Source organism: Plecotus auritus (genome assembly GCF_963455305.1).
Source record: "Plecotus auritus genome assembly, chromosome: 1".
Taxonomy (NCBI): domain Eukaryota; kingdom Metazoa; phylum Chordata; class Mammalia; order Chiroptera; family Vespertilionidae; genus Plecotus; species Plecotus auritus.
This window is the reverse complement of record NC_137770.1, coordinates 61,510,413-61,525,106: the sequence shown is the minus strand read 5'-3', so window position 1 is coordinate 61,525,106 and position 14,694 is coordinate 61,510,413. Positions and strand designations below refer to the sequence as shown.

The window sequence follows — 14,694 nt, the reverse complement described above, 5'->3', positions numbered from 1 at the left end:
TAGACAGTGAATATTCAATGAGAACATCTATGTGCCTAGCATATATATCTGGCAAACAGAAAGTGCACAGCAGACATAAGCTCCTTCCTTATCAATTGCCATGAAAATCTGATGGGTTGTACTTCAGGGTCTGGTTCTGTTCAGCTGTTGTCTTATCAAATTGTCTCACCTAAATGAGAAGAAAATTTCTAGAAGCTAATTTGTTCCAACTTTATGATAATATAATATCTCCTGGGGGGAATATAATGTGATCACTTTATAGCAAGACCCTGTGATAAAACAAATCTTTGTTCATATCAAAATAATCAGATTGTCTTGTGATTGGTCATCTAAACCAATCCTATCATTTCAGGAGGAAATAAAGCTTCATTAATATTAACATGCTCGAGTTAAAAGTAAAAACCTGTACAAATATATTGATAGAAGGCAGGAATTTATGATTGTTCACTAAATTTATTCATATTACAAATAAGTCTTTTTCTTGTTACTGAACTCTTTCCATGTGGAAATAATATAGCTTTTCTCCTCCCACATGTGCTTATTCATCTTATTCAAATAGATACATAATGAAATAGTATTTAATGAATACTTGTTGAATGTTTTTATCCAGAATTATATGAGATCTACCCTCTGACTACCATGATTTCATTAAGACCCTCTTTCTGTTGCTACCCTAGGGGATTTTTCAATTTTACCAAAAGAGTGGAAATTCTACTGTTTTAACAGGGTCTGCAATGAAACTAGTCATTTCTCACCCAATCCAACAAGGCTTCTTGGTTAATTTAAACATTAAGTTGGTGTTTATTATGATATGTGTAGTTTACAAAAACCACTGAGCACTGTTACTTGAAGGGCAAGGCTTCTAACTATGGATTCCGAGGAGCAAGACACCAAGAACCTCCCTGTTAATTACCTACCTTCATCGGATTTCAGGATTTTCTTTCCTTCAAGGAAATCAACAATAAATTTTACCGATATACTTTGTAAGAACTGTTTCTTTTGAGAACTTTGGGTAGCAGGGTCTGTTTGATTAGCTGAACTCACCACAAATGTGGAAATGATGACATCAAAACAGCCCCTGTAACAACCTCCTTAAAGACCTGGTAGATTAGAGATGACTATAGATTTTCCCCAGCATGGATCAAAGGGACTGAATTGAACGTTTTAGCCTAATGATCCAACCCCTGTCACACCCATAGGGACTCCAATTCCGATTTTATAAGCAGGTGTGCACTCAGATGCACACAGAAAGCTGCCAGAGAGGGAGGTAAAGATCAACCACCTGATCGACGAGAATAGGTTTGATCTTTTCGATTACTTGATTGTGATGGTGTATATTTCTGGCAGGCTCTTAGGATCTCTCACAAACGTCTGAATAATAGCTGTTAGTTTTCCTTTTCTCACTATATCTCTTCAAAGACATCCCAGCCACCTTGCAGGGGCGATGAGAAACTGGATTGACCAGGCAGCACGCCCGCAGGGCCCTGTCCAGGGTCCTGACGCTGCACCAAGGCTCCAAGCCGGTGGGCCTGCGGACGCCCTTTCACCCACTCAACAAAGACCTTCAGCTCAAGGCCTCTGAGCAGCCTCCAAACTTCCATCAGTTAGCTGGAAGGGGAAACAACAAAACAAAGGAACCGCTAACCCGTCCTCCAGGTCCTACAGCCCTCAGCCCCAACCTCCTTCTTCAGACAGCCAGAGTCACCTTCTCTACTCTGACTCTGAGTTTCTCAGATAAAAACATGCCAGCAAAAGTATCATTACGCTAGAAAATCCAAACTCGCGTCTTGTCTGGATAGGTTAGAGTTGGTGTGTACTTTGGGGGATGGGGTGGCAATTTTGTGTCATCACTGGGGTAATATTAAAGCATTGTTGGGGACCAAGACAGATCCACTAGCTATCCTTTTCTTCCTCCTCCACATTCTCTTCCTCTCAAAATAGTTACCGTTTGAAATACCTGGGACAGCTCCGTGGCAGGATGAACCACGGAGGATTGCTGGGCGCCTGGCCCGCCGCCCGCAGGGGGCGCGCGCGGCTACCGCAGCATAGCCCGGCCGCTACCCAGGGAAGGTGAGCCCAAAGGGAGCGCGGGAGTCCAGCTCCCCGCGGCGCGCCCACGGCTGGAAGCTTGAAGATAAAGTCCAGTCCTGGGTTTTTAGTCACTCTGAGGCTACAAAACAACCTGCGATGGGATGGCACAGTCCGTCCCAACTGCCGATTGCAAAGCAGCGACGGCAGGGCCGGGTCTCTAGTGACCACAGCAGCCCTGGGCCAGGCGGGTCGCTCAGGCCAGCCCCAATCACCCTCCCGGTGCTTCCAAGGGGCTCCGGGCTGCACCGCTGGCAGGACAGCCGGTCACCCTTTGAACAGGCTGCGGTGTTTACTCATCTCAGGTGGCCATCCTAGATAAGCTGACACCCGAGTGGCCACACAATAACCGTCAGGCCTCCTTAAGCCCCCAAAGCAGGTCCCCCCACCCTAGTCAAACCACATGCACACTTCTTAACCCCATGCGCTCCTTTCTCTCCTCACCGGGGTGTTTGTGCTCCCTGGTGGGGACAGCAAGAGGAAACTTTTGTCTCATATCCTCGAGGGTTCAGACATGGCTGCAAGAAAGGCTCACTTAGAACCTTCCACTAACTGTCCCCAAGAGCGAGGCCTTTTGGTTTCCTGCTGAGCTGGTATGTGTGGGGTCTCCGGCCAACTCTCCCGGGTGCTCGGCCACCATTGGGCCTGGGAGTGGGGTGTGGGTAATCTCAGCCACTCTGAGAGGAGGCCCTTCCAGGCCTTCGGAAGAGGCACTCCTCACGGGATTCGAGCCCAGACGCCACCGGCCGCACCCCGCCAGCCCTTTGTTCGAGCAGCAGCTTGCTGGAAGCAGCTGCACTGCGCGAGACCTGGGGCGCAAGGGAACCAATCCACTTGGCGCCTTCTCTTCCCACCCTGCGACTCAGGCGCTCTTCCAGTTCCAGCGTCCCCACACCCAGTCCCGGCTTTTCTCCCCGGCTCCGGCTGGAGTCTTTGAGGATTGGGGAAGTGGGGTTCCCAGAGCCAGCACCGCACTCCTGCTTGGCTCCCGTGGCCCCAGGAAGCATGAGGACAGTTGAAATGTCACCCACCGGGATAAATATTAACAAAAAGCAAATGAACTTGCGCAGGGGCCTGTTATCAATCAACCAGGCCGCAAGGCCACTTACGGCAAACACAGTCCAGGTTGGCCTGGGCCAGACTTTCTCATGGCCACCTCCTGGCCTGACCGAGCCCCCCCCCCCCTCTACCCCCTACCCCCAGGCCCTTTTCTAAGTCACTCTGGAACAAATTCTGGACAGGAAGGGGCACAGTCCGGATTCCGGAGACCCAGCCAGCTCCGTGGCATTTGGAGGTTTCCTTGCCTCCAGGTACCAAAGGGTCCGAGTGGCCCAGCACACACCCCTGCCCGAATCCTGGGCCTGCAAGCCTCGCCTCCCAATCCCGGGTGCTGCGCCAGCTGGCAGGTGCGCTTTGCAGCCTCTTCCTGCGCTGGCAGCTCCCCTAGTGTGGTGGAGGCCTTCTGGAATCTTTAATTGGAAACTAATCTCCTCGCATCTTAATAGGCGCCCACGTCAGAGGCGGGGCACCCACCCACCCGCGCAGCCAAGACCTCCCACCCCCACCTGGGACGAGGAGCGGCGCGAATCTGGTTGTGCTGCACTTTAATGGGACAGCAGCAAGTATTGCATTGAGGGAACGTATATTGATTTTTAAAAGGTAGTTAATTTGGTGAGAATTTCCTCCTGTCTCCCTCCCGTCTTCCACCAGCAGATGTAATTTCCTAAGGAGAAGGCACCTCCCCAAACACGTTGCCACGTGTGGAGGGTTTGACTCTCACCAACTGCGCGGAGCCTAGGGTACAGGGAGGGGCATAGAGAAACCACTCTCCTGCCATCGTTGGAACCGACCACGGTGGGCCCCAGCCTCGCGTGGGGTAGGGACTAGGTTGACAGGTCTTTGAGTACAACAGCGAGCACAGCTGCAGGGAGCTTCTGGGTGCCTGGGAAGTGGTGGTGCGGAGGAGGCAACAATGTTGCACAGCTGCAACCAACATGCCTTGAAATCCGTTTTAAGTCTCCTGCAAAGCCCAGTGGAAATCATGGAGAGGGTTCAGGAAACGGCCTCACTTTTATTTCTTATAAATAACAATGCTAACAGAACGCCTCATAGTTCTTCAGAGACTTAAAAGTAGATCGTGGCTTTTGCAGCAAAATGGTATTGCTCCCGGTTCCCTCCGCACCAGATCTTATCTCAGCCCTCCCCACCCCTTTAATTAAGCTAAAGAAAGGGAAATGAAAGGGTCAACGTTCCACGCGGGTCTTAGGATGCGGAGTCCGTTTGGGATTAGGGGTTCAAACGTGTGTCCTACCAGAGTCTCCACCCCCCCCCCGCGCAAAAAAAAGACCACATGCCTGGGGCGGAGAATGACACGGCACAGGCTGCTGGATCAGGCGCCCACTCGACAGCCTCCTCGGTTCCATGAGCCTCAGCCAGCACGCTGCCCGCGCCTCCCATGTGCGGGTCGCAGTATTCGGGCTTCCCCTAAACAGCACTGGGGCGCTCAGGCATGGAGATCAGAGGGCGCTCACGCAGGACAGGACCCAAGACCGGGTTTCCAGGGCTCGGGGGTCGTCTCTGAACAGAACCCGAGAGTCTGTCCTTCCAGGCGGCAACAGGAGGCAATGAGGGAAGGGTCATTGAAGTCCCGGAGCAAGCGCCTACACGGCGTGGCGGGCGGGGGACCGGTTCCCTGGGGGCACCCCTCCTTTTCCACCAACCCTCCACCCCCACCTCCGCCGGCCTGTGCGGGTACTGCCCGGGTAAAAAGCCTGGCTGGAGTCTGGCGCAGGCGTGTGAACAGGCTCTGATCACCTTAGGCACCCGCATTAGTGGAGCAGTCAGGGAGAGGAGTAGCCGTTTTCCCACCCTCTCTGGAACTTCAGCGGCTCTCGGGTCTCAGGCAGCCCGCAGGGGTAGTGGAGGGGCGGGAGAGGGCGATACGGTGGCAGCACACGAGGCTGGCGAGCGGAATCGCGGAAACCTAGAGGGCACCCACTCAACCTCTTCCTTCCTGTCTCCCTACCCCTGTCTTCCCTGCGTGGGGTCTTTGCTTGGAGCGAACGAGCACGGGGCTGAGGCTCAGCCAGCGCGTCGCTCGGGAGGGGAGGCCAGAAGCGCCCAGACCCGAAGATTGCTTTGGGTCGCCTGCCGGCTGGAGTCGCGGGCTCGCGGGCACGCCAGCACCTGCCTCCCTCTAGCTTCTCATTGGCCCGCACGAGGTGGGGGAGGGGGCTCTGGCCTCTGGCTTTGATTTTAGTCCGTGAAACTGCTCAGTGCCCTCGGCTTTGAGCGGATTGACTGTCTCTCGTTCTCCAGGGACGAATTAATGGAGAACGATCAGTTAATTAACAAACCCGCATATCGGCTTTTACCTTTCTCTTCGCCAGGACTCAGGCCATGGCGCCGGGGCTAAAATCGGGGGTTGTGGGGGGGGGGGAGGGGGGATGAACCCAGGAGTTACTCAGCTCAGCCCAGGTCTCATCAAACCGAGTCCGCTCAAGGCTACCCCTGGCTCTACTTCCCCTCGTGTCCTCCGCCCTCGGAGGACGCAGAAGCCGCACGAAATCCTCTGTGGCATTCAGGCTGGGCTCAGCTGTCCCCTCGGCTACTCCGCCCGCCAGAGCCGTGTCCTCACCTTGGCCGAAAGAGGCGAGGGGAGCTAGGCACCGTGTCTGTGCAGCGCCGCCGAGACCTTCCCGCTAAACTCCGAAACGCTTCGGGGTTTCGGGTCCGGGAGACCTATGCTCGCAGACTCGGGAGCCATTTCCACACCCCACCCTTCCCTGCAATGGGATTTAAACGAAAATCATGGAAAGGAATAAAATGAAAACGAGAAGTCCTAAGCGAGCAAGCAGCAAAGCTGTCTCTGGGCTGACCAGGACCTCCGCACCGGCCGTCTCCCTTTTCCTTCCACAGCCCGCTGCAAGCGCGCGCTAACCCTTGAGTCCGCGCCATACACCCACGGGCTCGCGGCTTTAGAACCTTTTGCTCTAACTCTGACTGCGGCCCCCTCCCGCCCCAATAGAGTTAGTGCGGGAAGGGGGGTTACCGCAGCGAGTTCAGATCAACATTGGCAGGCAGCCCCAGCCCAAGTGTTCAACCGAGAAGCGACGCACAGACGGTGTCTCCCCAGGTGTGGGGATTCTTCTCCGCCTCGAGCAGTGAGAGTTTCCCGCGCTGTCTCCCAGCACAAATGCGCCCCGCAGTCGCAGAGACCGCGCCACTCAGAGCCTTCCACAGCCCAACGCACTAAGTCCTGGAGGAGGCGGTCTGCTGCCTGGAGCCCCGCACTGGCTCTTCCAGGCCCAAGGACCCCACTTCGGGAAAAGGAGGAGGGGTGAAGAGGCCCAGTCCTCTCTTCTTCCCACCCTCCTTCGGTTCCTAGGCGTCCCCATTTCTTCTATCCCCGCTCGCCCAACTCCTTGACCCGCTCACCTGCTAAGCGGAGCGCAGACATGCGTTGGAACTCCGGCTCCTGCAGCCACTTCCACATCCTCCGGAATGTCTCCCGGCCAGACTTGAGTTTGCTCCAAGGTTTGGGGTTGCGCAGCAGGTCCGAGAGGGTCCCTTGGGAGCGGCAGAGCACCCTCTGAGCGAAGATGGCCTGTGGGATGCTGTAGCGCTTGAGCTCGGTGGTGATACGCTGTGCCACCTCTTTGGTATTGATCTCTTCCATTTGTCCTGAATTACTTCCATTGCTGACCTGCGCACCGGTCACGGAAGGGTTGGGCTCCCGAGCTGTGCCCAGGAGCTGCCCGTGGCCCTGGGCGTTCAGGTGGGCGTGGGGGTGGTGCGGAGGGAGGCCGTTGATGGGAACCATGCCGGCCGAGGTGGGGGTGAGATGCTGCTCCCCGTGACGGCCGAGCATGGCCGGGTGGTGGGCTTCGAAGCCATTGGGGGTGAGCATCTTGTCGGTGGGCATGGCGGCGCCAGGGTGAGCATAGTGGGGGAGCGCTTGCTGGGAGTTGTGGATGCTGCCCAGACCGGAACCAGAGAGGGGCGAGAGGCTCTGGCCCATGCCAGCCACGTCCTTGTGGTAGGGGGTATAGAGGTTATTCATGGAGGCCAGCCCTCGCTCGTCCCGCATGAGCGTGAAGCTACCGCTCACGTTGCTCGCCAGGCGCTGGTGGTGGTGCGGGTGGTGGTGGTGATGGTGGTGGTGGTGGTGGTGATGGTGGGGAAACTTGTCCGAGACGGTGGAGATGGGCGGCAGCGGCTGCAGAGGGGTTAAGGTGGTGTAGGTGGTGGGCATGCTCATACCTGGGGGAGTCTCGCAGGCCATGGTCATCGTGGGGTGAAGGGGGCCGGCCAGGCTGTGCTCAGGGGCCGGGTGGTGGTGGTGGTAATCGCCGCCGCCGCCGCCGCCGCCGTCCAGCAGGGACGCCATGCCCATGGAGCGTGGGTGCGCGGGGGGCAGGTGGCTACCGCGGTGCGCCACGGAGCTTCGCGCGTGGGGACTGCCACCCAGCAGGTCGGCAGGGGCGGGCACTGGCTCATGGCTCACCCCGTGCAGCTCGCCGATCGCCTCCATGGTCAGCTGCGCATTCATCGTGATCCGGGCGAGCGGGCGGCGGACACAACATCGATGAGGCCGGACAGTGGCGGCGAAGGGCGCACGGAGTCCGGTCTTCACATCGGCTGCCTGCCGGCGACTGTTGCCTTCCTTGCTTCCTTCCTTTTCCTCTCACTGTGGGGCTCTGTCTACCTCTCTGTATGTATCGCCTTCCCTCTTGCCCCCACCTTTTCCTCTGCGTTCTCTTTTTTTAAATATTAATTTTCAAAAAGGATCTTCACCGTTGGGTGAGCGCTGTGTCCCCAGCCCCCTCGCCCCTGGCCCCCTCTCGCCCCTCTCTTTCTTAGAATTGTGAGGTCCCCTGCTCCCCTGACGCAGCCCGCGCGCCTTCCGCGGCTGCTGCCTGCCCGCGCCCCTGGCCAGCTCGAGCCATGGCTGGGTTACTGTTGCAGACTCTGTGGCCGCGGTGCCGCCGCCGCCGCCGCCGCCACCGCCGCCGCGGCCCGCCCTCACGCCCGCTGGGCGCAGCGCGCAGGCGCGCGGCTCGGCCCCGCCCCCCTTGGCCCCCGCGCGCGCGGCCCGTGACGTCCCCTTACAAATGTAGGAGGGGGTCCTGCGCCTCACCCGTGGCGCCGAGTGGCCGGATTTGCGGCGCGCACGTGGGAAGGCCCAGTATACAGAGCGAGCTGGGCCGCCACCACAACCCTGGGAGACTCGCGTCCCTCTCGGCTCCCAGGCTCGGGTGGGCTCTCCTCCCAGCCCCCGGCTGCACTTGCTGGGCTTTCCTACCGGGTGGTGCGCTGAAGAGCCGTGGGCGCTCTCTCCAGCTGCTGCCTCCCTCCAGGCGCAGTTTGCCCGGGATGCTGAGGCTGTCACCACTCCTTCCACCCTGGCCCACTAAGGTGCATTTTCCGGAGGGCTTCTGGGAGTCCGCATTTTCCCCATCCGCGGGGAACAAATATCTTAAAGGCCTCAGTCAGCTCTGTGGCTGTTGACCCAGAAATCTCGGACCTCCTTGATAATCCTCTGCCCACCCCTCTCTCCTCTTCCACGATGTGGGAGAGGAGCGCTTGGTGCCAAGAGTCCCAGCCCGGCCCTACCTGGCTGTCTCCTGCCGGCTGGTTCCTTCTCTGGCTCAGCTGACAATTAAGTCGGCGAGTGAGTCTGCTTCCGAAGACACGTGTGTGTGTGTGTGTGTGTGTGTGTGTGTGTGTGTGTGTGTGTGTGTGTGTGTGTGGGGGCGGGGAGTGCCCTGCTGGGTTCCCATGTTAACTTCTGGGTGCTGGTGGGCCGCCGAGGCTTAGGCCGTTCCTGTGACTTCTTCTTGGCCCTCCTGGTAACGCACCCAGAAGCCACTGCTTGCGGGAAGGACTGATACCCGCAGGGTGGACCAGGCGCTCCGGTCTCTGCTTGGCCCGTAGGGACGCCCTCTTCCCTTCCGCGTGAGAAGCCTCCAGATTTGAAAATCAATTCAGCTTCGGGCGTAATTGTCCGCTCCTCATAATCACGCTCCAATCTGGAAACGAACTTGGTCCTTGGGCCTGGTGGGGACGCGTGGGGAGGCCCCCAGTGTGGGATGTACACCCGGCCGCCACATGCCGCGGCTTTCTTTCATTTACAAAGGAAAGAAAAAAAAATCTGTAACAAAAGGCAGAGCCGTGTCCGCTTAGGTGCTTTCATCCCTCAGAGAAAGGACAGATGTGCCCATTGTCAGGCTCTTGGCAGTTACGCCCGGGTCAGCGCCAAGCCTCAGCCCAGGGCGAAAGGTGGTCACAATGGGGGCCTGCCTCTCAAAGCCTGGGTATCTGGGCCCGGATATGGAATAAAGTGTGTGTGGCCTGCACTGGTCCAAACTCAAATTGTACTTCCCTTTACTAGGATACCCAGTCAGAGCCCACCAGTGGTGTTTCTACTGAAAATGCTCCCAGACCCCAGGAGACACCAGGGCTGGGATGGAAGTAGCAAAGGTAACTGGTTCCCCTAGGCAAAAGCTTGGGCAGGACCACCCTTGGGGGAACTTCCCACCAGCTAAGGCATGAGCAGGCCCATCTCTTTGCCTAGGTTCCTGTCACCATCAAGATGTCATGATCCAGGTAGGTCAAGACTGGTGGGTACAGTCAGTCAACCTGACATCCTTGAAAATGGTCATGTCCTGGAATTGGTTAATCTGGCTGATTTGATCACCAGAGACACTCTTGTCCAAACAATGCCTATGGAGGCCCTGGAAATGGGAATCTACTTCAATGGATTTAGCATCTACTTGCACAGTGAACATTTAGGAATTTAAGGTCCCAGAGAGAAAAAGACAACTGGGGAAAATACACTGACATAAAGGAACTCAGAAAACAAAATTACTCTATTTAAACTTTTATCTAGGTTTATTCAGAGAAACAAGCATAAAGTATATTTTCTGCCTAGTGGCTCATAATATGTTAGTGGGAAGCTGCATTCTTGTTTCCTTATTGTTTCTGTTCTTTTTTGTCATAGCATAGAGTGTATGGGTCTCATATGAGAGCAGACAATGGGTTAAAGTAGCAGGCAGCTTTTGAGCTACTAATAAACGATTGTCTCCCCATACCCCCATATTTTAATCCATTGGAAATTATTGACTTGACTGTATGACAAGTCTTTTCCCAAAAGGCAGTTTGTTAAAAGAAAGAAGTAAACACCACCAAGTGCACAAATTGTTCATGGTTTTCTCTTTGTGTATCTAATTAGGGACTTGATCCTGGAAACCCTCCTTCACAGGAAGCTTCTGGCTGAGCCCCTAGAGGCTACCTGAAGAGGGTTGGGATCAGGTGAGCAAAACTCCCCTACTCCCTTTGTGAAAAGGGGGACTGGTTCAGTGTTGGTCCCTAAAGGAGAAGTCAAAGGAAAGATTTAGACAATCATTATATATGTTGAGCTAATATGTGTGCAGGACTTGCTTTGGTTTGAAAATCTCCCTAATCTTTCTTGGCTATTCATGCTATTATATTTAACCATGGTTTTCCTGTAGTTGACTGAATTACAGTGATTTCTCAGAAACATTTTATTCTTACTTGACTTCTTGGAAAATTTTCCTCTATTAAGGAAAGGGGTGGATTCCCTTAGGCCAGATTAAAATGAGAGAAAGAGAGAGAGAGAGAGAGACAGAGAGAGAGAGAGAGAGAGACTAGACAGATTGCCAACTGCTGAGATAGCTTTTTGTCATTTTGTCTCTCTCCTCCCTTCCCCCTTCCAGAGCTCAGCAGAATACCTGGCACCCATCAGGTGTACTGTGGGGGAATGAAACAATTAAAACCCAAGGAGAAGTTCCTTGAAACTACTTGGTTGATCAAGTGTATTACAGTATGCTGCACGATTCTTTATGACAGCCAAGAAGTTTGAGAGGAGGGCTTATTGGCAACTGGTTAGATTTTGAGTAGCTACAGAGAACTAAAAAAAAAAAAAATAGTGTCAATCATCATCACAAAATTACATGCCTGTATATATTTAAGAAAAAGGGAAATAAGACTACTGACTACTAGATGCTTGTTGCTGGTAATATTTTCAGTGTGGAAACAAGGATTTCAGACTGCTTATTTTGTAAATATTGGGGTGCTGGTGGTGATGGTGATTGGGCAGGTAAAATCTTTCCCATGTGGAGGCTAGAGTATGCCAGGTGAACCCATTAAACTTAGAAAAGAGAATGAACGTAAGTCCATTCCTCCAAATGCTGGCCACACAAGCTTTTCTGAAAACTTCCTTCAGTTTCAGAGCTCCTGCTTTAGCTTTCTTTGTGAGTAATAGAGAGCTAACATACGGCCCATCACAGTTTTCTAGCCCCTCTGAGACATCAAATGTTTACTTCCCATTTGTTGACCACATAAACAGCAAGCCTGGGTGTCAGGGCAGATCCCCCCAGCCAAGTTCCAGTAAGAGGCTGACTCCTTGGCCAGAGTTTCAGGAGGTAACTCACCAGTGTTTCTGATGCTTGAAGCAAGTCTAGAATTAAACTCCTGGCGAGGAACCATTTCTTTGGTGTCTGGCAACAGTATACTGGCCACAACTTGATAACTATGGAGTGAAGGATTTGGTGGTGTTTTCTTCCAGGCTCTCTTGTCTTCCTCCCACCTCTGGAGAAATTTAATTCAGAAAATTGCTGTTGGCTTAGAATAGACACCAAGAAATTCAGAAGGGGGTGGTCTGGTGATTCACATTGAAAACCATTTAAAAAATTAATCAATGACTTCTCTGTACTCTCTGGAGGCCAAGGAAAGGGTAACCAATTATTTTTAGCCCTCTTCATCAATCTTTGATCTTCTATTTAGCATATAGTTTTTAATTCGTCTGTTCAGTTTTTTCCCTTCTTTAACCTAAATTAAAGGTTTTGCCCATGACAATCTGTATAATTTATACTCTGTGTTTTTGAACTCTCCTTTGTTTTATTGCCTACCTACCCGCTCCAAATCCAAAGAGAAGGTGCTCTGGTGAAGGGCTCTCCACAGCTGGTGCCATCTCCAGTTGATGCTGCGATTTGGACAGCGCTGCCAGGAATTCCGACCCCTTGTGAGCATCTCCAGCTACTTTATCTCTTGGGCCATCGGATAAACTAGAAGTGGCTCTCTTGGGTTTAAATATGTTCTTGTGGTCCCAATTTCAATGAGGACTTTTCAAGGCCTCAGGCCCAGTGTGCTGAAGAGAGAAGGAGTGTCCTAATATTGTGGAGGGGTCCAAGGCTCCCTGGTGATGCTCCAGCTGCAGAACCCCACGCTGCTTTCCTCAGCCAGTTGGATTCTGGGGGAGTTGGCCTTTCTCTTGTCAAACTTTCAGTGGATTTTTCTTTCTTTGATCTTTATTTCGTTGAAGTACATTGCAAAGGAGGTCTGTGGGGACTCCCGGGGGTGGAGTAAGTGACGGATTTTCCAGGTTTGAGGGGATGGTTAAGGATCCTCTTCTGGTGCCTAGAATGTAGATTAGGAGGTGCAAGGGTAGAGTGCCAGGGTTCGGGGCTAGGAGGACAGGGCAAGGGGCAAGGGGCGCTCTTGCTGGTGCAGGTCTACTCCGAGGTGGGAAAACTCAGAGCATAGAGGGCGGTGGGAGACCAAAGTGGGCTCATGATGGTCTCCAGATGCACCATCCCGGGCCTTGAGGACAGGAAGGAAGGACACAAGTCACGGGTTGCAGCCCAGCCTGGAGCCTCCGGCGGCGGCGGCGGACAGGACCAGTTGCACCACCCATCCCACCCCTGGGCCCATTGGGGCTCTGCAGCCCGGGGGCGCACGGCCCACTCGGCAAACTCCTCCACAGCTCCGCAGGATGACGAGAGCAGCTGCACTTGGGAAGGAAAACTCTTTAAACAAATCATTTTGGTGTCTAATCAATTAGTGTTTGCGCAGTCAAGTACCATAGATTTAACAGAATAATCGTTACCGCCCTTGTCTTTATTTGACACGCGGACACCTAGATGATTTAAAAATGAAACGCCTGTGTTCTTGGCTCCCCACCCCTTGCCTGCACCTCCCTCCAGGCCTTCAGTTTCCTTCGGGCCTCGCCTCCTCTTTCCTTCCTTCCGTCTTTTCTTTCCTCTTTACACTTTGCACACTTTCCCTTCTTTTCTTGCCCACCCTGCCCTGTCCGCGGTGCTTGTCTCGGCTTCTTCATCCCTTCACTTGCGTGGCTGACAGCCTGGGGGCGGGGGGCGGGCGGGGGTACCCTTGGGGCTCTGGGCAAGAGCGCCTGCCTGCCCTTTGGCCCCAGCGCCATCCCTGCGCAGGACGCAGGACGATGGAGTCCTCCAGCACCCAGAAGCCTTTTCCCAGGGACCCTCGCCCTCTAATTCTGATGCTCACCCCCTCACCCCCTCCTGAACCATCCAAGACCTAAGTGGCCTGTGCTGCCCTTTAGCCTCGGTGCCGCTCCGCTGGGAAAAGACCTTTACCAGCGCGGTGGGCTGCGTGCCTCCCAGGGTCTTGCTCTATATGTATGGTGACGTGGGGCGCGGATTGGGGCTGAGATGAAAAGCTGAGTGTGGCCTTGGCCCCCAACCCCTGAAGCCTGGCGAGGTGTCCGCACCGCGGAAGGTGCAGTCCCTGGAGACGGATGTTTGAAGGATTGTGTTACCCCTGAGGCACACTTCTCTGCGCCAGGGCCAGCGCCCAAGATCTAGGGGTCGGAGGGGCCCAGGAGCTCGTGAGTAGATGCTCCTGTGTCTCCCTCCCCACCTCGTGCCTTTTTTCAGGCCGCGGGGTGCAGTCTACGTGTGTGCATGTATTTGTGTAGAGGCCCTAGTTGTGCGCCCTCGGGGTCTCAGGCCACCAGGGCTGGGATGTGGGAGCCCCAAGAGGGTTGTAGGATGGCCGTCATCCAAGAGACCAGGAAGCAGGGCTGGGAGGCTGTGGGGACGATGTGGGGGGTGGGGGGGCGGGTGCAGTGAGAATTTTGGCCAAGAACACCTCCACTCCTCAATTTCTCTCATCATTTAACCCAGCAGAGAGGCCGAGCCTGACACATCTGGGTAGCGGGTTGGATAAATACCAGCTGTAATTCTAAAGGCGGGGAGAAAGAATGAGCTGGAGGTGAAGCCCTTCCCCTTCACCACTGCCAGACACTGGCAGCTCCAGAGGTCGCAACCTGAGCCTGGAGGGTCTCAAAGGGCCCTGGAACTGCCTCCCAGTGCCAGGTCTCAGGCGCTCACCTGAGAGGCTTTGCTCTCAACAATAGATGATTATAATGTACTTGACTAACGTCTGTATTTTCCTGTTTAACATACATTAATCCAAAGTAACAAAAAAATCAATATTGCTAACAATATTGCAAACAAATCCTAGTCTCTCTGATACAAAAACCTCGTCAGATTTTCAGTCACTTCTATCCACTTGAATTTTGTTATTTCTCCTAGCCCACTGGAGCTCCTGGCTAGCCTGGAATTCAGTCCTGACTTTCAATAGCCTTCTCTAAAAATCTTGATTTTTTTTTTTTTTTTTGCCATTGGGGGGAACCTGGAACCCTTAAAATCCAAGCCTCCTCTCTCCCCAAAGCCCTTTGAGGACTCCAAGGATTTACCTTAAATTCTGTCCCTTTATGCACCAGTGGGTACCCAAAGTCACTGCTCAGTGACTTTGGATTTT

At 54.0% G+C, this 14,694-nt stretch overlaps 1 protein-coding gene across 1 annotated transcript in view; it reads right to left on the bottom strand.

Annotated features, from left to right (window-relative positions):
- ONECUT1 (one cut homeobox 1) overlaps nt 1-7,948 on the bottom strand; it is a 43,161-nt gene extending 35,213 nt beyond the window's left edge. The window contains exon 1 of the mRNA XM_080649173.1: nt 6,526-7,948. Coding sequence (XP_080505299.1) covers nt 6,526-7,639 — 1,114 coding nt within the window. The 5' untranslated portion in view covers nt 7,640-7,948. The remainder of the gene's footprint in view (nt 1-6,525) is intronic.
- Between the last annotated feature and the right edge of the window lie 6,746 nt (nt 7,949-14,694).